Source organism: Mesoplodon mirus (assembly GCF_964341445.2).
Source record: "Mesoplodon mirus genome assembly, chromosome: 7".
Taxonomy (NCBI): domain Eukaryota; kingdom Metazoa; phylum Chordata; class Mammalia; order Artiodactyla; family Ziphiidae; genus Mesoplodon; species Mesoplodon mirus.
In genome coordinates, this window is record NC_138983.1 from 130765084 (window position 1) to 130792887 (window position 27804).

A 27804-nucleotide genomic window follows, 5' to 3' on the forward strand; every position below is an offset into this window, starting at 1 on the left:
GTCCACCCAAGAATCCCATGATAATAACCCATCCTCCTGGTAGAAGACCCTCAGCTTAATTCTTCAAATCCAGGGCTTATATTTGTTTATCCATGTATTCCTTTGGAAACTGACCTCCATCTTTGAGTGGAGGGAGAGGCATGGGGGTGGGGTGGGAAAGAGGGATGCCGGCCAAGAACATGAGTTTGAAATGAGTTTGAAAATAAGACCTGTTTTGATCCCAGGACTGTCTTGAACAGTGTTCTTAATCTTTCTACACCACAGTTTCATCATGTATTAAGATGCAGGCAGTAATACCCACTCCACCAAATTGGGTTAAGGATCACATAAGCTGATACCTGGAAATGCACAGTACATACCAGGTGTTCCATTAAGGTTGGCTTCCTCCTCTTTCTGATATCTGCTTGTTGAAGTGGTCATGGGGTGACTTCCCTTAAGGGCAGGGGCCATGGTTTCCTATCTTTATATTCACAGCCCTCAGCATAGTGTTCGGCAACAGATCTGGACATGACACGTGCTGGTGAAGGAATGTTTGAGTGAATGAACAAACAAATGATTTGAGTGAATGGACAAACAAATGAACTGTCATGAGTCGGACTGAGAAAGCAGTGCCGTCGTGTTTTGTAGCAAGTTCCCATGGAAGATTGTCACTGCACTTCGCCTCACTGTGATCCAGAAACGGTGGCCGCGCTGGTCCTGACGTCCATCTGCTCTGAGGACGTGTGGCCTGGTGGCTGAGCACACACTTGAATGCCACACCTTCCTCTTCCCGGCCACATTCTGCAGCCTCTCTAAGCCTCACTTTTCCCACCTGTTCGGTGAGGGAAACAATGGCACCTACCCCAAAAAGCTAGGGATTGAATGAGATCATTTCTATTTAAAATGTTAGTACCTTGCCTGGCTTCTAGTAAACACTCACTACATCTTAGCTAAGAAATCACTTGTGTGACGAGGTATGTGGTGACGGTGTATGGCGCCAATGGCTCTGTTTGGTCTGTACTTTTCTTTGACCCACAAATGCTGTGAGTCAGAGGCTCTTAATGAAGATTTGGGCTGAAACCATTTCAGAAGGACTAAAAATCATCCGTGTTTAAGTAGTTTTAGCTGATTCTAGTGGCTTGGAGAGGGAGGAGGTGGAAATGGGAGAAGGAAAAATATTAATCTCTGCAACCTGGAATGATTCCTCCTTTTCATCTGTTTCTCCCAGATCCTTTTTGGTGGGGTGTGGGTGGAGCTGTTCCCTCCATCCGCGTTAAATCCCACCTGCCAATCATTGCGGCCAAAATTAACCTCATGGGCCCAGTCGTACCTCAGAGCTCTGGGCAAGAAAAAGCGGGTCAGAGTTCGAGTCACCCCTCTGCCATACGCTGCTGTGTTGAGCTGAACAAGAATTTGAACCTCTCTGTTCCCTCCTTCTCATCTGTGACATGGAAGTAACAAGGATGCTCTGCCTACCTCTCAGGGCTGTTAGGGGGACCCAGGAGTGATCATATAAAGGTCTTGAGCAAAGCTTCAGCACTACTGGCGTGTTTATCGGTGAGCCCCATTCTCCTTCTCCCTGGGCACGTCCTGCCTCCCTGAGAACAGTCACTTCTCGGCTTCCTGTGTCTTCCTGCAGGAGCTCTCCTGCCTTCCACACACCTCGGAGCACTTCCGCATCGGGCTGCTGGCCTGAAAGGCGTCTGGGGGCTCCCTGTGGCTCTGTAGTAACCTTTCCGCCCTCCACAGTGCCGCTTTTTTATGCAGTGGACACCTTTGCCCCCAAACCAGCTGGACTTTCCTCTGCAGGGATGCAGAGACTCTGCACAACAGACACTGTCCTTCCAGGGGTGCCTGATTTCCATGGTTTTCTATAGAACCCATAACCTAGAAACAGAATCTTCTGGACTGACAGAGAGTCAGAGACCAAAGCCTTAATGTGAAACTGAACCGAGCGGCTAGTTAGAGCCCAGACCTGCATTCCATCCTCAGGTCTCTCGTAGAGGAGGAAAAGTGTATGCAAGTACGCAGAAATGGTAAAGTCCCAGAGAGGAGAGAGGAGATAGTCATCAAAATATAAATCTTGGCCATTTTTACTGAGCAAGATTTATAGGCAGGGGACTGGACCAAGTGTCACTACCACATTCGTGATTTCCTTTCGTCTGATTCTGGGATCCTTGGGTCCGCCGTTTGCTGTATGTCCTTGGGCAAAACAGAGGCAGCTTCTGATCCTCTGTTTCTCAGGGAAGAATAATAGTTCAGCATGTACAGTGGATTGAACTTTTAACGCTTGTATCCTATTCCCTTGGGAGATGGTGGTTCAGCTAGTATTTCTCCACGGTGGCGTGGGGAATAAAGACCCCATAGGGAGCACTAGTAACAGGATCTCAGAGGAGGAAGGGAACCCTGGCCAGTCTCTCGCCAGTGCCTGATAACCATAGACACCCAGATCGGGGCTGGCTGTCCCTCCTCCCCTTGGATTCCTTCAGTGAGCGGAAACTCTCTCCCTCCCTTGCTTAGGGCCTCTCAGTGACTCCCAGCTTCCTTCCTGATGGAATCTGAACTCCCCTGCCTGCCTCCCGACAATCTGGGCTGTGTCCCCCCTCAGTGGAAGCTCTCCAGACAGCCACACATCACTAGCTGGTTTTCCCTTTGTGCCTTTTCTTGTGTTACTGCCTTATCTGGAGAGCTTTTCTCTCTTCCCCCAAATCTCATGTACTCCTCAAGACCTTCTCAGATGGTTGGAGATTGTTTTAGCAGAGAGGGGAGCTGGGTCTTCTGGTGCCCAGTCTTGAAATACTCCTATTAGCATGGAACTTACAGACATTTATTCTGGGAAAATTGCAAAGATTGTTAGGTAATATGCATAGGCATCTGTACAGATGTTATTTTTTAATTTTTTATTTTTTGAGGTACGCGGGCCTCTCACTGTTGTGGTCTCTCCCGTTGCGGAGCACAGGCTCTGGACGCGCAGGCTCAGCGGCCATGGCTCACGGGCCCAGCTGCTCTGCGGCATGTGGGATCTTCCCGGACCGGGGCACGAACCCGTGTCCCCTGCATCGGCAGGCGGACTCTCAACCACTGTGCCACCAGGGAAGCTCCAGATGTTATTTTTAAGTACCTACTATATGGCAGATGCTGTGCCGAGCTCTTCAAGTACATGATCTGTTATTGATATTAGTCATCATTGTATCCTGCAGGGTAGGTATTGTTAGCCCCATGGAAGAGACTGGGAAAGTGAATCCTCAGATTAATTAACTCGTCCACAGTCCCACAATTAGTAAGAGGTGGGCTCCCAAGAATGTGCTCCTTTTACACGGCAAATGCTCCCTTGTGCCTCTGTGCAAAAATTCATTGGTCTTAGGGGGAGGAAAGGACTTGTCTAGGTCCCAGGGAGACTTCGAGGCAAAGAGAAATGCATTTTCTTATGTCACCACCCATGGTCTAATGGCTGGTTTCCCCATTACAAACGGCTTCCTCCTTAACAGCAGAGGCCAGAGCCCCAGCCCCTTCTTAGCAGGAACAAAACAAGGCCTCTCCACACAGGCCACTGGGCCCACCACATAAAAACACCAGGGGACCTAAGCAGCATTTTCCCTGCTAAGCACCCCCTGCGGAGAGCGGCCTAATAGGCTTTTTATGGGTTGGGAAGTAGAGCCTTGTCGATAGGGGAGAAAGAAGGGCTTCACCGCAGGTTGAAGTTCTTCCACTGGAAGGCCTTCTTAAGCCCCCAGATAGCTCAGCATTTTTTTTTCCATCTCTGATTAGCTTCATATAAAAGCCCACAGCGTTTTCTTCCCGTTGGCCGGCCTTTTGGTGGTAGCATCCCCGGCCCCCTGGCAGGCCTGCTCCATCCCATTGATTGTGAGATGCATGGCTCTCAGGCCATTAGCCCCGGCCAACTGAAAGGGTTCACCCCCAGGAGACTGATTGTGAAACTGGGTCTTTATGATCAATATGTCGTCCTCCATTAGGTGCATTTCCTCCGAAGGAAATGGGTCGGGCCATTAGGGTTTCTGTGTATTGATGGGCCTCTCACTGCCCCTACTTCAGCTTCACAGGGAGGAGACCAGAGCCAGCAAAGACTTTGGAGATGTACTTGCTAGACTGAACTGCCCAGGCTCTTTGAAAGCCTGTCTTACTGGCCTTGGTGACCAGAAGTAGCCAGAATCCCATGTGTGAAAGTGATAGAATAAATGATTTTGTTATATAGGAAAGAGTGACCAACTCCACCAGGTACAGAAAACATGGCATAAGTTTGGGCACAGTTGGAAGGACTTTCCGAGCACAAGGGCTATTAAGCAAAAAAAAAACCATTGTTGAATCCCCTTTTCTTAAGGTCTGTTAAGAACAGGGAAGACTCGTTCAAAGATACAACCTTGAAGAAAGTACAACCTTGTCTGGTCCTAAGGAGGAACGGACAGGATGGTCTCAAGATCCTTTATCGCCACAGACACAATTTATCACTTTTAGTTGCTTCTGAGGACCTCAGAACACTCTATAAATGTCCCATCTCTCTTTCTCAACCTCCTGTGTGCAGTTTCATCACCTCCTCTTTGGAGATGAAAAAACTAAAGCTCCAAATTGGAAAATGACTTCCTTTGGGGAAATGGCAGCTGCAAACCAGCGCCCATGTTCTAGCTGCAAGGACCCACTGGGGCAACAGTATTCGGCCTGTCCTTTATTTTTATTTAACTTTTACTAAAATACCACCACTGCCCCCTCCTTGGCTTGCGTAGCTCCTAGCTGCTCCTCAAACGCTCCCCCACGTTCATTTGCCCTCTGATCATCAATTAAAGGTGGGATTAAATCTGTAAGGATCTTATTGGCCACTGGTAGCCAAGAGGGTAACCATATCAGAAACTGAAGTCTCGATTAATAGGCAGTAATGGGTGAGGGGGCCGCAGGATGTGAATTCAGGGGGTTATGCTGGTTACTGTAGAAGCATCTCCCGTCACTGCCCACTGGGGAGCCTGGACTCCGGTCTGCTGTGTATTTTGTGTTCATCCACCCCATCCTCATACCCTACTGCTCCTGATGGGGGGCTCTGCTCATGGGGGATACTTCCTCTTGCCATGAAGTCCCATTACAACCTGGAAGGCACCCCAGATCTCCAGGATCACACCCAGTGAGAGGTTTAGGGGCCACTTCCCCCTGGGTTTCCAGAGAGGATGGAGTTTGGAGGCCATTGGCTGAGATGCTGCCCAGGGTTCTAGGCTCATGCTTTGACTACTCAATATACTCCTTTATTTTTTTATTTATTTTTTATTTATTTATTTTTTTTTTGCGGTACGCGGGCCTCTCACTGTTGTGGCCTCTCCCGTTGCGGAGCACAGGCTCCAGACGCACAGGCTCAGCGGCCATGGCTCACGGGCCCAGTCACTCCGCGGCATGTGGGATCTTCCCAGACCGGGGCACGAACCGCGTCCCCTGCATCGGCAGGTGGACTCTCAACCACTGCGCCACCAGGGAAGCCCCCAATATACTCCTTTGACTGATGCAGACTTTGGTCACGGCCTCCAGAACCAGCCCCTGGATTGGGACCACCACAGAGGTGACTGGACAGCTGACCTGTCAGGGTAGAGCCACCCAGATCCAGGGAGGCTCCTAACAATACCGGCTTCCCCATTTGTCATGAGGCTTAACGTCTAAGTGCCTGATACATAGAAGGCCTTCAATTGTGGACTTCCTTATCCTTATTTTTCTCCTACTAGAGAACAAAGATGCAGAGTTACCTGTTTGCACTTTGTTCTCAGGATAGCTGTCAGCTGCAGGCAGGCTCAAGCTGCCTCAAATCATCCATAAAGAAGCTGGCACTGGGACTTCCCTGGTGGCACAGTGGTTAAGAATCCATCTGCCAGTGCAGGGGACACAGGTTTGAGCCCTGGTCCAGGAAGATCCCCCATGCTGCGGAGCAACTAAGCCCGTGCGCCACAACTACTGAGCCTGTGCTCTAGAGCCCGTGAGCCACAACTGCTGAGCCCGTGTGCCACAACTACTGAAGCCCGCATGCCTAGAGCCCCTGCTCTGAAAAAGAGAAGCCACCGCAATGAGAGGCCTGCGCACTGCTACGAGTAGCCCCCGCTCACGGCAACTAGAGAAAGCCCGCGCACAGCAGCAAAAATTAATTAATTAATTAATTAAAAAAAAAAAGAAGCTGGCACTGAGTAGGTAACTCTTCATGGAGCACAATAAAAGCCTCTGTATTTCCACCTAAAACCACATTACAAAGCACTGTCTGCTTTGCAGATACACTCTAAAAGAATTCCTCAATTTGGCTTAGTGGCACCAGTGGCCTCTTTATATGACTGGACTCTCCAACCAAGAAAAATAGCAGTTGGATTCTATCTGTTTGCCCCGGTCTAGTGCAGATCCTGGAAAAGGAATGAGATATCTGATTAATTGGGTCATCTTTTAATTGGATTCACAGTATTAGATGTCGCAAATTTATCAATTGGTATCCTGGATGTTGAGAACATTTTAAAAAAATCCTATATTAGCTTCAAATGTTTCTAAAAGTTGAGATTGTCTTAGCTACACAAAAGATAGATACACTTTAACTTTGGTTGCACAGGCAGCTTTACCCACTTGGAGGATTACCTACTTGACCCCTTGCCTCTTTTCCTGCACAAATAAGTCCTTAGTCACAGAGAACCAATGCACAGAGCAGATGGGATGCCAAGGCCATGAGCATGCATCTACCAGCAAACCAAAGCCAAGGACCGAACAACTTCAGGTAACTGGAAAGTTGAACAAATTCGTTTTCTACTTAATTGAATCAGTCTTACTATTTTGAGGAAATATATTACTATTTACATTAGTATATATGCTGCCGGTTGTTTTTCACTATAGGTGTCTGATATTTGAGTTTTGTCAAGTGCAATAAAGTAAGGGATTAACTCCCCTCTATGAGTGAAAGATGAGTCAGCCTAGAACCTGGGGGTCTGGGTAACCTGTCTGCTTAAGCCAGGGATAGCTTGAGTATTTAATGACCTCAGTATTGAACAAGTTTGGAGCTGAAGGTGTTCCTTAGACAGGAAATAGGAATTCAGTGGGTAGCCTAAAAGAAGTGTCTGGCTTCCAGAGACAAGGAATCATAGTCAAGCTAACAGAGAAAGCTTTCGGAATATGGTACCCTAAACCAGACCCAGAGTCTGTTAATGATACTTGGCCTAGATGTAGTTAGTCCAGACCCCCAGATTCTCCAGGGGACAGTAACTGAACTCATCACCCATTACCACCCCAGCCCAAACTTGTTTCTATCCTGCATTCTCACTCAGGGGTGTCTGCGCCATCCACATAGGCCTTTGAGCTACAATTGCTAACCCGTCTCCGAGCTTCATTCAATCAACAACCCAGACATCTTTCACAACATCCCCATCCTCGTTATAGTGCAAGACTCAGTGTCCCTCTTCTGATCGATTGTCAAGGTCTTTTAAATAGTCTCCAGCATACAGTTTATCTCCCTTAAACCTGACCCTCACATGCAAATCTGATCATGCCTTCATTGTTCCCCACTGCATAAAACAATCGGGTCCAAGCTCTAAAATAGCACAAGGACCTTTGTGAGCTGTCCCCTCTCCAGCTTCATCTTTACCTTCTTCAAGCCTTGCCGGTTTTGCTCTAGTATCACCAAATTCTACCTTCCCCGCCCATACAGTGCTGTCTCTCACCTTCGTATATTAGCCCTGGACGTGGTCTTCGCTTCAGATGCCCTTCTCTCCTTGTGGATTTCTCTAGCCAGCTCTGACTCTGCTTTTAAGATCCAGATTCATCATTGTTTCTTCTCAAACGGATTCCCAATGTTCTTAGTTCATACCACCCTTAGAGTCTGAGGAATTTTTACATAGAGCTTGTAGACCAACATAAATACCTAATGGTTCTGTGTATTTAGTAGCTAGATCCAAACAACTCAGTAAGTCGCTTCTAACAACTTAAGGACCGTGTGAAAAAATAATACACAAAATTGAAAGAAAAATAATATCTTTATTTCATTCTTAAAGAATTGCAGCTACTTGCTAATGACACGTGTGTATGTATAACTGAATCACCTTGCTGTACACCTGAAACTATCACAACATTGTTGATCAACTATATAATATAAAAAATATAAAATATAAATATATAAAATATAAAATATAAAAAAGTTAAAAAAAAAAAGAAACTGTAACTACCTCGAACTAGTAGCTTATGGGATGCCCAACAGATGATGAAGGTGGCTTTGTTTCCTTCCAAAGTTAGCAATTTCCCATGGCACCTCTGAGTTTGCTGTGGTATCCCGACCTAGGGTAGCTTTGTGGACAGTTTGAGAACCTCGGCCCCCAAAAATGCCCCCCTACTGAGTTAGCATCCCTATTCTGAGCAGCCCTAGCACACTTGGCCCATCTCTTATGGCCATTAACATATCGCCTTGTAAGAAGCTGCTTGTATATCTACGTTCTGAACTCTTTGAGGTCCAGGATCGCTTTGAGGTCCCTCTTCTTTGCTTGCTGGTGATAGCACAGCGCCTAGTACACAGCTGGTGCTCGGCTGAGAAGACCTGAACTACCGAGAGCGTCAGAGACCTCAGTGGAACCAGAGCACCAGGGTGGCTGCAGAGGAAGTCAGCCTGGGTGACAATTAAGCAGGAGATTCCGGTCTGGCTCAGAACCTGTGTTTTGAAGAGGGAGTGAGGATCCTGCTGGACCCGGACATGGGACCAGCCCAAATCCACTCATCGGGCCCGAATCCAGCCGAGGGTACCAGAGACCATGGTCTCTGAAAGGGCTCCAACCAGTCAAACTTTAGTTGAGACAGCGACACCCAATAAACTCTTGGTTTTATTTTTGGTTTATTGGTACATTTGGTTTCCTGGTAAGAGTTCCTTGGGAGGAGAAGGAAATAAAGAGAAAGGAAGGAAGAAAGTAGGAGGGAAGGAGGGTGGAAGGGAGGAAGGAAGGATGCTGCTTTGCCTCCCACAAACTGTGACTCTGGTGGTTGGGTAGAGCCATGGTTCTGGGGCCAGAGCCACCACGGACCCAAAATTCAACCGAGCTGTGGGCAGACAGTGGCAGGACTCCCAGCCCTCGCAGCCGCAGTAAAGCAAGGCTATCAGTGTGTGCTACTCGGTCCTCCCCATCTGGGTAATTTCCTCACAGCTGCGTGCCTGAGTTTTTTGATGAGCCATTGCTTTTATCTGCTTTGTGCTGTTCTTCCCCATCATTAGCAGGCATTAGAGCTGGCATCATTTTTTTTTTTCCACACTCTGCTAAGAATGAACCCTAGACATAATTGGGAAGGTTAGGATCAGGGTCCGAAGTCAAATTTGTGCTCTATTGTAATAGCAGAGCCTCAGTAGTTCACATGTCCCTCTGATTCTTACCATGAAAGTCCCAACTCAATGGCTGCTATGATCCAACGACTGGAGTACTCTCCTTGGAGTTTAAAGGGATATTTCCCCTTTATCTGCCCAGCGGGCTCTGCTGACTTCTGAGTCACTCTGAGGGTAGCAGTTGTTCAAGCTCAGCCTGGTGTTTGGGGTCTACCCCACACACCCCACTGTTCTTGGCATTTACCCCACTGGTGGACCATGGAGGTGGCAACTCTATGGCAACAGGCTTTCCTCAGTGGGATGGAGCGGAGAGATGTTCTGCCACTGCCTGTGTTCAGTCTGTTTTGTGGGCAGAACTCTGGGAACAGACTCAGCACAAATCACCATCAGCCTGGCAGTGGGTGAAGGAGTAGCAGAGCTCAGCCTCTGGCTCAGGACCCGAGGGAAGCGGTGCTATCACTCCTCCTACAGCCTCCTGCCTAGGGAATCACACACCTGTTTCAGATCAGTAACTACTTTCTAGAAACTTCCCCCAAATAAAACAAAACAAAAAAGCCACTTTAAAGCACATTACTGCCAGGACGTTCTTTCTGGAACCTAACTTGAGCCCCTTGTGCTATTGCCGAAGCTTCTTTTACTTTGGCTGACCCTCACTAGGAAAGCTACAACAGATATGATAAGCTTCCGTGACGCTGAAGACCTCTCAGACTTGTCTTCTTCAGAAAGAAGAATTGGTGTTTCCTTAGCCTTTCACTACAGCCTTGTCACCCAAACCTTTCATTATCTTTCTCAATTGTATCTTTGAATCCTCTCCAAAACTTGGCTTTTGAGTTACAGGGACCATACCTTAACGAGATCTTTCACTTCCAGAGGACATTGCTAGTGCTGAAGGAAAAATAAATCAAACTTCAGATAAAATATCTTTCTTTGGGGGAAGAGCCTAGGGAAAAAAAATTGGATCCTTTATATAAATAGCACATCGTACTGCAAGTGAGCTTTCCTTTTCCCAATTGTTTTTGAAACAATGGGTCTTTTTTTGGTGAACTTAATCCCTCAAAGATTCTAACCTCTAAAAGACCACGTTTTGTGTTCTTTTGGGGGTACACGGCTTGAGGATTTGAAAAAAGCAAAACAGGTGACCTCTGATTGTCTAGTAAGTGGTAAAGGAAACAGGGCTTGCATCTTGGCAACAATTAAGCACCTTATGCAGGAGTGGGAAGGAGGGGGTTTCCTGTGTTTCCAGCTTTTTCGGCACCAGCTTCTCTTCCAAGGGGTTCTGAGGAGTCTGTCTTCCTTCTTCATAACCTCATCTTACTGTAAGTAGGCTTGTCTTCTAGAATGCCGTTCTACTTAGCTGTGCAGATTTTTCTGTTCTGATCATTTGGTATTTGTGCTCAGAGTTTCGTGGGGGAAAAGAAGGTATTCTCTTTGGACTGTGGAAAAGAGCAACGGAGGCTGGCCTTGAATCAGGCTGGAATCTGCTCTTCACTCAGCACTCACCGTAGCCAGGCTGCCCTGAGCACGTGACTTGACTTCCTTTACCTGAATTTCCCCCTGTGTCATGTGAAGAAATTGGGGCCCCAGTTGATGTCTTAGGTCCCTTTCAATCTGACCCTCTGTGACTGTCACAGCATCATTGATTCTCATTGCTCCAGAGAGGTACCAGAAAAGGCAGGAGGAGTTGGGTTCAGCAGCCAGTCAGGAAAAGGATGCTTGGGAAGAGCATCAGTTTAAACTAGAAATCCCTGCCCTCTCTTCTCTCTCCCAAGGACCCTGAATTGGGGTAGTATAAAGGGACAGGAATAACCGATTATTGATCGCCTCCACTGAGTCAGGCACTGTTCAAGGCTCCTCACTGTAGAGGAAAGGTACTCGGTGAATTCCATCACCACAGCCCCTCACACCCAGCCCACCCCGCCCTCCCCCTTGGCTCAGCCCAGATCAGGTGTCCCAATCCTACGTGCTTAGGGTTCTCTGTGCTCTCCCCTCATTGCACCGACCACCCCTGTAATTAAATAATTATTTGTGCAATTGACATTTTCACGCCTGCTCAACTGAAAACTCCATGAGGGCAGGGACCATCTAAGTCTTGTGTTTCAGTGTATTCCTGGAGCCTAGCACAGTGCTGACAAAGTCATAGCAATTCAGTAGGTATGTACTGAGCAAACATAAACTTGAATGCCTGAACGGACAGACGAGTAGTGAAGCTGGATACAAACCCAGAACTATCTGGCTCTTGGAGACCTGACGTTTCAGAAGCGCTCTCCTCGTGTGCAGGGCTGTGACTCGCTGCCGGCGCCACCCTGTGACCCTGCCCCACCACGCACAGAACTTTGAGTGTTTCTCCCGCAGCGGGAGTGACAGCCGCCCTTCTCCAGCCAGCCCCTTTCACCCAGTGCTACTCGTCCCCAAAGATGTCTGTAAAATTGTTGGAGACGATGGATCCAGTCTGAGGCTGCTGGTGGTAGTTGGAGGAAAGTGGGAGGAGGCACTGGATTTAAACCAGATAAATTGTCCTTGTGGGCATTTAACCTCAAGTCTCAATGGCCTTAATAGAAAGTGGCGGGGGCGGGGTGGGTGGGAGGGTGGTGGTGGTGGGATGAACTGGGAGATTGGGATTGATATATATACACTAATATGTATAAAATAGATAATTAATAAGAGCCTGCTGTATAAAAAATAAATTAATTTAATTAAAAAAATTTTTTTTAAAAGCACCATTTTCTAGCACACTTTGCCGGGAGGCTGCGAATGAGAAAATGCTCTGTAGGGGATCTGGGTCAGGAAGAGTGAGTGGGTGAAAGGGAAGGAAGGAAAAGCAAGACATGACAACCTTTAGGGAAGCAAAAATAAAAGTCTAATGTGGAAATGGCTAAAAATAGACGGCATGGGCTGTTAGGCTGCGTGCAAATTGCGTGCAAATCCAATGCTAATTACATGGAAATTAATCACAAGTCCTAACGTCCCTGTGCCTTGCTGTGACCCCTGGGGGGATGCCCTGCTGCAGGTGTCTCCCCTACACCCTTGAGGAGGCTTAACAGTGCCTGCTTCACACCCAGCTCTTGCACTGCAGTGGGAAAAGCTGATAGGAGGCTAAAAATACTAACAATAGAAATATGATTTCTTCTTCCAGACAAAAAGCCTTGGCATCCACAGGAGGAAGAAGTGTTCAGGCAGCATGTGACTGGTTGGTATGAAATAAATAAATTGAGAAAATAGTATGTAATTAACTCTAAGTGCATGTGGATGAGCAGGGATGTGCAGCCTGTCTCTAATGGGCCCTTCAGGGGCGGGGGAAGGGGGAGGATCCAAAAAACCATGTGACCAGCCTGTGTATCAAGCCATTCGCCTCCCCCGTCCTGGCCCCAGAGTGTGCTCTCCTCAGAGCTGTCAAAAGAAATTCAGAGCATTTCCAAGACAGAGCCTCTGTCATGATAGCCACCCGCTCCTCCACTCACTTAAAGATCCATCCTAGATATCAGGCAAATGGATTTAGAAATATCCTACTTACTTACCTTCCAGGATCTCGCTACCCAGGGCTGACCCCACAAGGCGACCCTCCAAGCTTCCCTCATCTTTGGAGGCACATGCGTTTAATCACAGACGGAGCTGGAGGGACAGGCCGGGCTGGAACAGTACTGGTGGTCTGGGAAAGGATTTGGGGTTGATCCGAAACGCTTCCTGGAGAGCAGCCTTAGGATTTTTTTAGGGAGTCGTGGGATGCCTATGCGATAGGACAGGCAGAAGTAGAGAAGTTGGTGCATCTGAGAGTTGGTTACAAAGTGTGAGCTTCGAGGTGTGGATTTTTAAAGTACAAAAGTGAAAACCCTCCCGCTCGCGGTGCTTGGCGGGGTGGAGGCTGCCCAGAATGGACCTTGATGTCAGTTCTCCCTTTGCTTCCATGGTTCTCAAGTGAGGCGTGCTCGGCCCCCCTCTCTCTGGCAGGTTGTTCTCCCACGTCGGCGACCCCTTCCTGGATGACCCCCTGCCCCGGGAGTACGTCCTCTACCTCCGCCCCACTGGCCCCTTAGCGCAGAAGCTTTCCGACTTCTGGCAGCAGTCGAAGCAGATCTGCGGCAAGAACAAAGCTCACAACATCTTCCCTCACATCACCCTCTGCCAGTTCTTCATGGTGAGCCGCAGCCCCCCACCCCGGGGCGCCTGCCTCCCTCCAGCCCCGGGGGACTGGAGGCAAAGCTGGGAGCCTCTCAGGATGTTGGTAGAAACAGTCACGGGCTCCAGAGTTGAGCCTTTGAGGAATCAGTGAGGTCCACGGCTGCTCACCCTGGTCCTCTTTCTAATACCTGCCGAGGCCTAGGAGCACCCCGGGTCTGGTGTGGCATCGTGAGGACCGTGTGCTCCTCAGGACCCAGGGGACAAGCCTGACCCACTGGGTGACACAATGGTCTGGTAGCCACAAGGGGAGTGGATTCTCTAACCTAGCTTCTCCTGTCTGTCTTCTCCCTCCCCTCTCACAAGGAAAGAGCAGACATGAGAGAACTGGGGATGAAAAACGTAGTCTGCAGATGGGGGAGCGACTTTAGCCTCCTGCACACCATCCACAGGTTTTGCCATGCTAGATCTTTCTAGAGATGGCTAGGATACGTCTCCCCTGCCATAGTTACCTAGCCCGTAATTCTAGCTGTCATGAAGCTTATGCAGAGACTGAATGAAAATCCCTCTCGTTCCAATAAATGTAAACATATTTCATCTACTTAGGTTCTCTGCAGAGATGGAGAAGAATTGATGTGTCCAGCTATAGTCACGATGAAGCAGAATGGTAGCATTTTAAGACAATATGTTTTTCTAATATTTGGGGTTGTTTTTCCAGAATCTCATTCATATTCTCCCCCATCTCCACCTTTTGTAGGTGAAAATATGTTCCTAACACCTCCTCTCTTACCATTCATGCTGAAAATTAAAATGATGATCATTTCCTCTTAGTCATCCAGGATCTTTCTCAAAAGCATTCAGAGTTTTAGACACTCTCGTTCTTTCTTCTAGCGCTCTGGGGAGGCGGGGGGAGGAGGAGGATATTGCAGCTCTTGGAGCTTCATTCTTCCCAGGTATCATGGGGGTGGAAATAGAGTCAACTTTGGATCACATAAGTGGAATAGAAAAGGTACAAACGATGCAGAACTATAGAAAACACACAACAACCTATCGTGGGGTGCTGTACACTCTCTTGGCACGTCCCTCGTGCTTGCTTTCTGCTGGACCAGCCCTACTGCATTCTGGCGGGGCTCAGAGGAGCGCATCGGAGCAGGGACAGAGGGAGGGGAGAGGTGGTCCATCGCCCCAGTTTAATTGGCTGGTTGGATAATCCATTTCCAGATAATTGGGAGGCTGCAAGTCTTCTCCCTGCTCACAGACAGGAATGATAGTTCCGTTAGCAGCCTCCAGCTCTGGGCAGAGGATGCCAAAGGTAAGTAGCGGCAGACATCTCCCCTTGTCTCTGAACGAAGCCTCTTGTTCCCCTGCCAGTGTGAGGACAGCAAGGTGGACGCCCTGGGGGAAGCCCTGCAGACCACCGTCAGTCGCTGGAAATGTAAGTTCTCAGCCCCGCTGCCCCTGGAGCTCTATACCTCCTCCAACTTCATCGGCCTCTTCGTGAAGGAAGACAGCGCAGAGGTCCTCAAGAAGTTTGCCGCCGACTTTGCTGCGGAGGCTGCCTCCAAAACCGGTGAGCTGCCAGCTGCCAGGCCTGCCCTGGGCCCTGGGAATTGGAAAGTCGGGAAGGAAAGGGACAGGAAATGATTGTGGAGGAGGAGGGTAGAGTCGGGAGGTAGAGGGTCCTGCAGGAATGGGCAGAACGTGCCCAAGAACACAGCCGTTTCCTGCAGGACCCCACACCTCTTGCCCCTTTAAAAAATACTCAGGGCTTCCCTGGTGGCGCAGTGGTTGAGAGTCCGCCTGCCGATGCAGGGGACACGTGTTCGTGCCCCAGAGTGTTCGTGCCCCGGTCTGGGAAGATCCCACATGCCGCGGAGCGGCTGGGCCCGTGAGCCATGGCCGCTGAGCCTGCGCGTCCGGAGCCTGTGCTCCGCAACGGGAGAGGCCACAGCAGTGAGAGGCCCTCGCACCGCAAAAAAAAGAAAAAAAAAAAAAAATTCAGCTACAGTTCTCCTAACCTCCTTGAGAGCAGGCCCAGTGTCCACTCCCTGACACCATGTTGAAAGTACATAAATGACTGTTCCCATTGAACTATAAATGTGTTCCTTTGCAGCCTCACCATCTCCTCCCTGCTCAGAAATAAGGAACTTTTCTGTGTGGGGGGGTTTTTTGTTGTTGTTGTTGTTTTGTTTTTTTTTTTTGGCCACGCTGCCTGGCTTGCAGGATCTTAGTTCCCTGACCAGGGATCGAACCCCGGGCCCTCGTCAGTGAAAGTGCGGAGTCCTAACCACTGGACCACCAGGGAATTCCCAAGGAACCTTCTTTTCCTCCTCCAAACGCCATCCCAGGCAGGTGTTAATCTGGGTCTCCCCGTCCCCTCCGTGTGGACCGGGGTCACAGAGCACAGACAGTACAGTGGAAGCACTTAGCATCCAGCAGTAATCAAATCCACTGAACCAACACCTTTCGACTCGCTGAAGCCCGGTAGACAGGCCCCTAAGCCTCAAAAGGGCCCTTATCCACCTCTTTACAATGTCACCTGCTCTTTGCATGGGAGGTCTCAGTTCAAGCTAACAACTGAGGTTTACCGTCAAAGGAATCAGTCTGTAGGGACACTCAGGATGTGTGCTGACTTAAAGGCGGGCGGCGGCGAGACGGGACGGGAGGCAGAGGTTTGCAAAGCCTTCCTGTGTGACTGCAGGTGCAGACAGCTCCGCAAGGGCCTCGCCTGCCGTGGGACAGACAGTGGGGCGGGGGGGAGTCTTTTTGGTCCCTTTAGAATGAAATCACGATCAGCAGGTATTTATTGGGCACCTACTGTGTGTTTATCCGTGAGGAACGCAACAGGGAAGAAGAGATGGTTTCTCCAGGCACCGCGTCATAAGAGCTGTGAGAAGAGAGGCCATCATCCCGCCATGGGATGATGGAGTGGGGCCCCCTTCACAGAAGGAAGGACAGTCACCCCGGGAAGACGCTGATCCATCGGATGGGAATAGGGCCCTGCAGGAGGGCAGGCGGCATGAGCGCAGGCAGGAGGGAGCAGGGGGCTGGGGCCAGTGGGCCATTGCCCTGACCGGAGCGGAGGGTGTGAGCTGCCCACCCGGGTCCTGAGTGTTGAACGCAGTGCTGGCAGAGGCCCCAGCTGGCTAGCCCCGCCCTTTGCTCCCTGGGCTCCTGACCTTTGGCCTCCCCCTCACCTGCCTGGGTCCCACTCTGCTCTTTTCATCCCCAGCTCGGGGCCTATTTCTCAGTGGCCTTTTCTACCAGAAAATCCCCCAGTAGGGCTCAGGACTCTAGGAAGAGTGTGGTGAGGGCCCAGCATCACTGAACAGGATCACAGTGATGTCTCTACGCTCAGAGGAACCCAGGCCCTTAGGTCACCTCTGTGCGTTGGGAGCCTGGTCTCCTTAGACGCCCCACCTCCACCCTTTCATCCCCAGGGACTCGTGTCTGCTCTCTGACTTCGGTGGAGCCTGCCCCCTTCACAGGAGCATAAAGTTTCAGAGAAATGGCCTCATAGGCAGATTATTTCCTGTTCCCATCCCTCCACCTCAGGGAAGTGACTCTTTTCATCCCACAGTAGCTATTGTCAAAACCACTAAAACTCCCACAAGAACCAAATCGAATGTTGTAGCCACAAAACCCAAATCATTCACAAGTGAGTGAAGCAGGTCTCAGCCAGGACGCGGCCAGTTCATAAAGCGCATATTGAGCAAAAGGCAGGCGGGCCCTTGCTGGCTTTCCTGCCAGGAAGGGGGCGAACCAGTTCCTCCCCAGCCATCTGAGCCCTCTCTGCAAGAACCGGTGGGCTTGGCTGGCTTCTCGGCCCCGGTGCGGCCCCCTGCTGGCGACTCGGAGAACTGGGTGGCCCGGTGTGGAAAGCGGGCCATCAGGTCTTTGCCCTAGAACTTGTGTCATGGTATTCAGAGGTGTGGCAGACCCAGATTCTGTCAGCGAGTAGATGAAGTGTCACCCTCCATCCTTGATGGTTTAAGGAGATTCATTCACGTGTCTTCATTCATTTAACAAATACTGAAAGCCCGTGGGGTGCTGAGCATGGGTTGGTGGGTAGGGGGGTTATAATCCATGAACAGGACACAGAGCCCTCGCCTCGGGGGGCTTACACCAAAGAAACGCATGCAGTATAACAGAAAAGTACTCAAAACCACAGCCCCAACTTCTACAATTCTTCTACCTCTGTGCGACTTGAGCAAGCCCCTTAATTTCTGGAATTCCCTAAATTCCCTCTAGTTGCATCTTGTTTGGTGTTTGAGCTTGGACAGTAGATGAATCTCCCTCACTGAAAGACGGACAAATTGCCTTGTGTAGGTAGGCTGGTTTCTTTTGTTTTGCTTTTTAGGGTGTCTTAGAATAATAGTCTGCATACTTTAAACCTGTGGTTTTCAATCGGAGTGATTTTTGCTCCATCTCCCCCCGAGGTCATTTGGCAAGGTCTGGAGTCGTTTTTGGTTGTTACAACTTGGGGGGGTGCTGCTGGCATCTAGTGGGTAGGGGCCAGGGTTGCAGCTAAACACCCAGTAATGCACAGGACAGCCCCCATAACAAAGCATTATCTGGTCCAAAATGATGTTGAGAAACCCTGTTTTAAACTTTGAAAATAATCCATCTTTTCCCCTCATTTCTCTATCAGAGCCACCCAAAAGCTAAGAGGCGTGATTTTAAAACAAAGGCAAGATAACCTTGGGAGTCCCATGATGACAAAATTTGCTCCTTATTTCCACATAAATTAGCTCATCCCTTTAGGTCTCGGTTTCCTCATCTGAATGGTGGGGCCAGTGACACTCATCTGGATTTGTTGTGAGCCGCCGCCAACCAAAATGATTGTCTCTCAGCTGGTCCAGAAAAGCCAGACATGTGGCTCTTTCTCTCTCGGACTGCGGGGTTTTATCCCCCGCCCCGCTCTTATTCTGCTGCTGTGAAGGAGAGAAACAGGTTTTGTCTGACCGAGGGACTCTGTCCTCTGCTATTTGGGAAACCGATTTATCAGGGCACCGTTCCGTGTTTTTCCTTGTCTTCACCATCGAGATGCAACAGTTGCCTCTTTCCTTCCTTCTTCCAGAAGTGCACGTGGAGCCTCATAAGAAGCAGCTGCACGTGACCCTGGCTTACCACTTCCAAGCCAGCCACCTGCCCACCCTAGAGAAACTCGCCCAGAACATTGATGTCAAACTCGGGTGCGACTGGGTGGCGACCATATTCTCCCGGGATATCCGATTTGCTAACCACGAGGTAATGTCTCACTGGGGCTCCTGACTCTGCCAGGGGTGCCGGGGTGCCATCAGCACCAGTAACACTTGCTACTGTGGGGGGGGACGGACACCAAAGGGAAGTAATGCCCAGGAGCCATCTGGCCTGGAATTTCATCCAAGCACTGGACAGCTCACTGGGAAGCTCTGAGCTTGCATCTCTTGTCTCTGGGTCCCAAGTGGCTGAGCTGTGTAATATCCCCATTGTTCTGTCTGCCCTGCCAACCTTACTGGAATGATATAGAAATGAAATGGGAGAATAGATAGAAAAGCAGGTTGATAAATTTTTAAATATTCTATCAGTTCACAGTATTAACAGGTAGAAGACACCATCCTGATCTTAGGTGAGGAGAACACCTAAACACCAAATAAACCCCAAACCAACCCTGAACACATAGCTAATGGATATTTGCTGAGTATCTATGGCATGCAAGTTACCATGGAACATACTAAAATTTTATTTTATTTATTTTTTATTTTATTTTTGGCTCTGTTGGGTCTTCATTGCTGCACGTGGACTTTCTCTAGTTGCGGTGAGCAGGGTCTACTCTTCGTTGCAGTGCACGGGCTTCTCATTGCAGTCGCTTCTCTTGTTGCAGCACGCAGGCTTCAGTAGTTGCAGCACATGGGCTCAGTCATTGCGGCACACGGGCCCTAGAGCACGCGGGCTTCAGTAGTTGTGGCGTGTAGGCTCAGTAGTTGTGGCTTGCGGGCTGTAGAGCACAGGCTCAGTAGTTGTGGCGTACAGGCTTAGTTGCTCTGCAGCATGTGGGATCTTCCCGGACCAGGGCTCAAACCCATGTCTCCTGCATTGGCAGGAGGATTCTTAATCGCTGCACCACCAGGGAATTCCCTAGAATTTTAAAATGTGGTTCTATCCTCAAGGCGTTTGAGTCCAGCAGGGAAGAGAGAACAGACACATATGAAATGAAAGCACAGACCAAATATTGGAGAGTTTGTGTGCATCACATGGGAGGCCTGAGAGGGACAACTGAATTCCAGGACAGGCAGAAAGATTGGCATGGTCCTGGCATCCTTCTTTTGAAGGAATTGACATCGCTTTCCAGGACAAGCACGTGCCATCTCTGAACAGTCTTATTGTCCTTTTTTTCCTGAAGGAGAAGCTGAGACATAGGGATTCTGTGGCTGGTCCAAAGCTAAAGAGCAATTTAGGACCAGAACTGAAGCCAGAAGCCAGGGGTTCTGACCAATAAAGACGGGCAGCCCATCTCAAAAAAGACCACAGAATTTGCAAAAATTGTCATCCAGTTTAACTACGTTTACGAAACGTACTATAAATTGTTTCCTAGTTTTTCAGCAGCAAAGGAACTGATATCTTGTTAATTTACATAGCCTTTTAACATCTGTTTTAGCTGTGTTTTTTTTAAATATGAAAAAGAGTTAGAAATTCAGGGTCTAGGCCAGGTGACCTCATCGTTGTTTTGGAAGTGTTTGGAAGAGCCAACCCATGACAAAGGCCCAGGACTGTGCACGGGACCCGAGAGTGTCACGGACGTGTGGATTTGTCTGGCTCTGAGGATGGGAATGTCGTGTCTTCCTTCCAAGTCATTTGATGCAAGTTTCTGTAAAGACACAGCAAGGAGACTGGGCTTAATCCTACTTCAGAATTCTGAAATCTCCTGGACTTGCTTAGCATGAGCCCTAAATAGAACAAGAGAGGTGTGGCTGATTGGATTCCTTCCGAGGGCAGAGAAAAAAAAGTCAAGGGTGGCATGCCAATGGACCGTGAGAAGTCACCTTTCTAAGAGAAGGAAGGTGGCAATGGAATTTTCCAAGGAATATCTTCTAATCAACACTGCCCTCCAGTTAACTCAGAGGGTAATTGCTTTCCTGCCTGACCCACATTCTGCTCAACGGGCACGGAGGGAAAGAGGCAGCTAGTGCCCACATGAATTATTTTCTAAAAATAACATGGCCTCTTTTTATCTCTTATTTGTAAAAGCTCATTTATTACTGTTCCTCCTGATAAAGCTCTCCGTCCGAGGTCATTTGGCTTTAGCTGTGCCCTCCTGCATGTGTAAACCTCTACTTGCCTTCCTCCTCCTCCTGTGCCCAGGAGGCAGGATTGATTGACTGGTCCAGTGAGGTGACAGATGTCTGGAGAAGGCCAGTGGTTTAGGCAAGGACACTCGGCAAGTGATGCTTTGGAGCCCTCTGGGGTCTCACCCCTCTTCTGTTCAGGTGCTCACTTGATGTGGGCTTGCAAGTGCTTGCTTGTACTTCACACTATCTCTTCCACGTTAGTGCTCCCAGTGTGCCGTGCCAGTTTTATGTGTCAAGCGCTAGAAATCTAGAGGAAGGACAGAGTTACAGAAAAAGCATAGATTTTGGAGTTGGGCACACGCGGCTTCAAGTCCTGGCTCCCTCACTTTAGCGGTGGTTAGATTCGCTTTTACAACTTCTAGAAAATTATCCAGTCCTTAGTTCCCTCGTGTGCAGAATGCCGACGGTATTTTGCTGGACTGTCGCATGAACTAGAGGACATATGGAAAGGTCCTACCATAGGAGCCAGCACAGAGTGGGCATAGCGACAACGACAAAATTGCCACAGCTGTTATTGTTACTAAGAGTAAAAAGGGCTTCAAAGGCAAAGAGGGTCAGTTCCTGTCGTCACATGGGGCTGTACCTGCCCTTCCCAAGATGTCAGTCAGCAAACTTTGAGCTTAGCCCCCAAGTAGGAAGGGAGGGAGAACATACCTGAGACAGACTCAAGAGTGCTTACAAGTAGATGCTAAACATAAAAGAGTATCACGTAGGACAAAACTAGGCACGTGAGCTGAGATCTCCCAAACTTGGGCTGACTTTTGCACACGCTTTTGGTAAGTGGGAAGGGGCTATGGGGACCTGGGCACCGGTTATAATTTGAGATTTGCTGCAATACCTTGATGTTTTTTATTGATTATTTGATAAATCAAAGCTCCTTATTGTCCAACTACTCTCTGCCTAGGACACAATGTCCCCTCTGCTCGTTTCTGTGACTCGATCTCCCTGGAGATCGCCTAGAGCTAGAACACTTACCCCAGCGCCCCCAAGTGAAAGGAGGAATGAGTTCTTCTCCCAAGCCATTTTTGAGGTTCTCAAAGAAAAGACACTTCTGCTGTCAAAGGCATCATTAGCCAGGACTGTGCTGCACTTGAGTGTCTAAGGAACCCGAGTTGAGTTTAGACTTGTTCCCCGTGACTTGGTGCCTCTCTCCACCCTGTTCCAGGAAAAGGAATGTTCCTTTTGGTGTCTCAACACATACCTAGCCTATAGATTTAAGAGATTGCTTGTGAGTATTTTTTTTCCTTAAGCTGTTTTAACAACCCAGCAAAAACACCCTCCTGGTTAGTGTGGAGACATGGTTTGAGTGAGTATGTGGCAGAGGAGTGGGAAGGCGATGGGATGGAAGAAGACCTAGAGCTGAAGGGGACATCAGAAATCCAGTGGAGCAGGTAGTCAAGTTCTGTGCATTATCATGTTCATTCTCTGGGGGGAAAAATCATATTTTTACTGGCTCCTCTCATTAGCAACTTCCAGAAAGAAATTCTTTATGACATGCTCTGATGTATCACCTTGACCCCAGTGAGCTGATTAGCTCACAAGCCTACCCAGCACAGGATTCAGGGGTCAGCATCAGCTAGATGGAAAGATAACCCCTTGAAAGCCAGCCATCCTGGGTCAATAGAAATAATTATGCTCCTTCTGTGTACCAGAGGCCTCAGGAGTTTTCTTAGGTTGTCTCATTGAACTTTTATAGTCCAGGTATCATTTGACAGATGAGAAAACAGAGGCCAAAGTTAAAAATCTGTACGTGAGAACCAGAATATTTTGCCTGCCACTTGTAGTTCAAGATCAAAGGAAAAGCTGATAAAACAGCCCCTCTTAGCCCTTGTGAAACACAGAAAATATTTTCCTTACTATTGAGGTCTCCTGCTGTTAACAAAAATGTAGTAAAATAAATGTTTTCCAAAGTAGCTTCATGCCTATGCCTGTGATGTTTCTATATACCAGAAAGGGAGGCAAAAGGTGGAATAAATCAGCCAAGTGGCATAGCCTGAGGTTGGCCCTGGGGGCTTTTTCGGAGCCCAAAGAAGGAACACGTGGTCTCCATCTGTTCACTGACAAAAGCTGGTTACAGACATCACACACTGATGGCTGCAAGAGATATTTTTCTTTCCAGGCCTTTGTTAAAAGTGGAGGTTTAAAGAAAGCTTTTTTAAAAAAATTATTTATTTTATTTTTGGCTGCATTGGGTCTTCGTTGCAGTGCACGTGCTTCTCATTGCAGTGGCTTCTCTTGCAGAACACAGGCTCTAGGCACACAGGCTTCAGTAGTTGTGGCACGTGGGCTCAGTAGTTGTGGCGCACGGGCTTAGTTGCTCTGCAGCATGTGGGATCTTCCCGGACCAGGGCTCGAACCTGTGCCCCCTGCATTGGCAGGAGGATTCTTAACCACTGCGCCACCAGGGAGGTCCTAAAGGAAGCTTCTTGAAGGCAGGGACCATGTCTTGTTTAAGCTGCTGAGTTACATGGAAAGGAGAACACGTCATTCCCAAAGCCTTCCTCGGGGAGTCTCCATCTGGGCATCGGTGACATCTGCATGGAAGACTCCCTTCCCATGAGTTGCATTTCCAGGGTCTATTACGGCACCTACCCCAGCAGACAGAGCAGAGAAAACTAGGTCCAACCCCGTTTGTATAGAAGTTTACTGGAGAGCCTACAGGTTTTCAGATGAATTTCTAAAAACCGTATCTTTTGAAGCAAAGACACGCCTGAAGGAAAGTCTGGAAACAGCCAGGAGCACCGGCACATACTCACAGTACCCTGAAAAGAGAAGAGATGCCTTCTGACCTGAATCCAGATCTCCTCAGAGCCTGCAGCCCCCAGGGGCGCCTGTCAATGTCAGCTTCTGGACGTGCGTCCTGTTAGTGCAGAGCGCACAGACCGGCCCTGGAGGCGCTCAGAAGCACGGGTCAGATGTGGGCCTCACGCATCCCTCTCCTCCTTTTTCAGACATTACAGGTGATCTACCCGTACACCCCGCAGAACGACGATGAGCTGGAGCTGGTCCCTGGGGACTTCATCTTCATGTCGCCCATGGAGCAGACCAGCACCAGCGAGGGCTGGATCTACGGCACGTCCCTGACCACAGGCTGCTCCGGACTCCTGCCTGAGAACTACATCACCAAGGGTGACGAGTGCAGCACCTGGATATTTCATGGGTGAGCGGATGCTAAGTTCTTTGCCTGCTGCTTCTCAAAAGCACATTGCGGAGTTTGAGGAGGTGGCGGGGACACGGACTTGATCCTGGACGGGCAGGGCAGCGGTACCAGTAAAGGAAGTCCGAGGGGGAAGAAAGCCCTATTGGTTCCAGACTTTCAGGGAAGGGCTGAGCTGGGGCCTGAGAAAAAACGGGAGCTGGCTTGGCCTGCTTCGCTCTGCCTGCCCCCATTGGATGTAACATCTGTCTGAGTTCCTGACTGGAGACTGAACTGAGGCTGCTTGGGGGACCACCTCTTCCGGCCAGCACTGAGTCTTTATGGCTTTGAGGCTTCTGTCCACTCTTTCTTGGGTCATTGCACAGAGGGGTCTGACTCCCCAGAGAAGCAGGACAGAGTCCCACTATGCCAGCCAGACCAGTAGGGAAAGGATGTGCAAGGGTCAGGAAACCTAACCGCTCCTCACCGTGAGGTGACCCTGAGCAAGTCCTGAGACTTGGCATATGAATGCCTAGATGACAGAGACCATTTCTGTGGCAATGGGCAACTGCCAGAGCCTTAGAAAGGCAAGCGGTCCATTCCCCACCCAAGTTTTCCGTAGTGATAGCGTTCCACCCATCCCCCACTCCTGCTTTGCCCCCAAACCAACCTGGTCCCATGTTGACAGTGACCTGTGCTGTATGACCAGCTTTGTCCTGAGAGAGAGAGAGGTGCCTTTTGTTCCTCTTTTATGTTTCTTAATCGGAGAAGTTCAAAGCCAGCCCTTCCCTGGTACACTCGGGCGTCTGGCCAGGGTGTGCATGCTGGTTTGTTTTTCCTCCCTCTTGTTCTTGCCATGTGCCAACGTGGCTGAGAGCCGGAAGCTCTGAGCACCAGCTGCATGGTGTGTAACACTGCTTCTCTTTTATGACAGTAATAACAGAGGCAATTTCAGTGAGTGTTTTGCCTGGAGGAAGAAAAGACGGTCCCCTACCCTGGTTAGCAGCAAGCAGATAAACCACAGACCCAGAGATATCTTCTTCCTTAATAACTGCCTCCCCAGCAACCCCTCCTCTTCCTTCCCCATCCCCACCCAATGAACATCCAGTATTTGGGGGCACAAATTGGAAGGTCAAAGCTGCCTCGTGTTCCCGAGACCTTTACTTTTTTTTTTTTTAATAGTTCTGTATTTATTTGGCTGTGCCAGGTCTTAGTTATGATGTGGGATCTAGCTCCCTGACCGGGGATTGAACCTGGGCCCCCCTGCATTGGGAGCACGGAGTCTTAGCCACTGGACCACCAGGAAAGCCCCCCGAGACCTTTGCTTTTTCAGAAATGTTTCTAAGTGGGGTTTCCAAAGTCACCGTTTTATCCCTTTAAAAAAAAAAAAGCAAAGCATAATATATGTGAAGAAACGGAGAATCAAAAGATTATTTGATGATATACAGCTCCCAGATCACATTCTTAAAAGTAGGGCTCCCTGTGGGAAGAGTATGTGGGAGAAGTTCTGCTGACCTGGTTCAGATCTCTGCATCTAAACCCACTCTTGCCCAAGTTAGAGCTCAGCTGAAATGGGGGGGATCCTCCATGACCTCAGTCCATGGATCCCAGGGAGGTCTGTGTGTCATCTCCTTTTATTTTGAGAGATTACTAGTGATGTTATTTCCCTGGGAACCATGTCTGAAATTTCACTATCAGCTGCCACAGCCAACCCAGCTGAGAGTGGGGGAAATACTAATATACTAGGTGTTAGGACACTGTAATTAAGAATTTGAGTTTTTATTCCAGTAGTCTTAGATTCAAACCCTGACTCTCCCACTCACCAGCTGTGTGACCTTGGCCAACTAACATGATGTCTCTGAGCCTCAGTTTGCTAATCTATGAAATGGAGATAATTGCATTTCCCTTATAGGCGTGTGTGAACACTGCTGTAAAGGACTTAGCTTTATGTGGATCAGTGCCGTGTATAAAACAGCACTGAATCTACAAGAGCCATTAGCTTTATGGTTATTTTTTTTTTCTAACTTGTCTTTTCTAGTCGTCTCTTACATGCTTGTCAAATCAAATGTCTCTTCCACAAAAGCAATCCTGTAGAAGAACTGCACTTTCCTAATTAACCCCAGAAGTGGAAATGACTCAGCAAGGCAGAGCCCAGCTGCTATAAGACAGCCTTGTTTCACCCCTAATGACAGGTAGCCTGGGGGAGGGAGAGCCACAGGGTCCTCAAGCATGACGTGACCGACTTGATGGGAAGTTGCAGAGGGGATTCAAGCAACCAGCAAGTAGGGACTTGGGGTCAGCAGCCCTTCACAACTCTTCCTCCCCTGTCCTCAGTTTTCCGAGTCCCTCTTAAGGAAATATTTTCCTACCACCCTTATTAGAGCACCCTGCCTGCTTCAGATATGTATCAATGGGTGAAAGCCCCACCGTGTCCTCTAAATTGGGGTAGGCTGGCTGGTCCTTCTCGGCTGACACACAGCCCTGATGTGTCCTAGGGAGGTGCCAGTGTCTCTCCGATGCTTGAGAAGATGCTCCGGGCGTCAGGTGCAGCTTTCTCCCTACTCTGCACTCAACATGAAGCATCTGACTATTGTCTTACTGGAACTGACAGCCCCATACTGCCTCAGTGAGTCGGGGGCTTTGATTACAGTGACAGTTGAGAAGAGAAGGAGGCTGGCAGTCTCGCTGCCGGCTGAGCTGAGGGAGAGAGAGAAGGGATTCTATCAGTGTCTTCACAGCTGTAATAAAGTAAAGAAATTAGGGAACATGTACAAGCAAGCTATCAGGATGATTCCATATATCCAGGCATCTCAGGCCCTGAAGCTTTGATGAATCAGACAGTGAAACTGAATTTAACTGTGTGATGTTTGGGAGGGTCTCAGTTTAAAATAAAGGAAAACAACCAGCCTATTAGACTTGTGTGAATGGCACAAGATTTCCTTAGCAATAACCCAAAAATATTTTTTAAAAAACCCATAAAGCTAATGGCTATTTTAGATTCAGTGCTGTTTTATACATAGGGAACTTTACCCTCGTTGTAAAGAAGCAAGAAATCTAAAATTTAAATGATCTCCCTTGACGCTGCCCAGTGATGTCTGTTGGATTTGCCTAACAACCATATTTGAATTGCAGTGTTTATTAGATAAAGCTTTTTGGAGGCCTTACTAATCAAAATAATTTAAACACAGCATGATGTGCTGCCTGTCTTTCAGCAAGACCTCTTTTGGGGCTTCTGTAGTTACAGTGTTACATCCAGACATGAGAGGTCTTGGCTCAAAGCTCTACACATCTGGTGAGCATGGTCTCCTCTGGAAAAATGCTGTATTTACTCATCTTGTTGGAGGTATGACTGAGATGGGGGAGGGTTTGGAAACTGAAGGAGGCAGAGTAGGGGGTAATGGGCAAAGGTTTCCTTGACCATCAGGAGCCGCAGGCAAAGTGGTAGAGAGGGTCCGAATCCTCCCTCTCATGTGTCAGTTCAGATGGAAATCACCATGGAAAAGATGAAAGGCAACAGGAACTGTTTATTTCTTTGAGCCAGAAAAAGAGCTGGAAACAATGGGACAAAATTGATAGCTCATTATTCTGCAGCATGCTTTGGGTGCCAGCCACGCCTGTGGCATCCTAATAAGCACAGAATCACAGGCCCCATCCCTGCCCAGAGGGATGAACGCATCTGTTCCAAGTACAGAAATCCATCTACCACTAATGTATTAACTGCAAGACTTCAGTATAAAACAGGATGTTCCTTATAAAAGTATCAAATCACTAGGTTGTACACTTGAAACTAATATAATATTGTTAGTTAGTTATACTTCAATAAACCATTTTTAAAAAAGATGTTCCTCTGCAGGCAGGGGATGCCCCCTGCTCAGCTTTCCCAACCATTGCACTGCCCCAGGGAGCGTTTTCTACTCATTCCCACAGTTCCATTG

At 48.7% G+C, this 27804-nt stretch overlaps 1 protein-coding gene across 2 annotated transcripts in view; it reads left to right on the forward strand.

Annotated features, from left to right (window-relative positions):
• UBASH3B (ubiquitin associated and SH3 domain containing B) overlaps positions 1 to 27804 on the forward strand; it is a 141577-nt gene that overhangs the window by 94786 nt on the left and 18987 nt on the right. Inside the window, exons 2-6 of one of the 2 annotated variants that reach the window (XM_082627730.1) lie at positions 12423 to 12480; positions 13235 to 13421; positions 14774 to 14972; positions 18483 to 18652; positions 23685 to 23893. In XM_082627730.1, the coding sequence (XP_082483856.1) occupies positions 12423 to 12480; positions 13235 to 13421; positions 14774 to 14972; positions 18483 to 18652; positions 23685 to 23893 (823 nt within the window). The remainder of the gene's footprint in view (positions 1 to 12422; positions 12481 to 13234; positions 13422 to 14773; positions 14973 to 18482; positions 18653 to 23684; positions 23894 to 27804) is intronic. The other variant, XM_082627729.1, reaches the window with a different exon arrangement.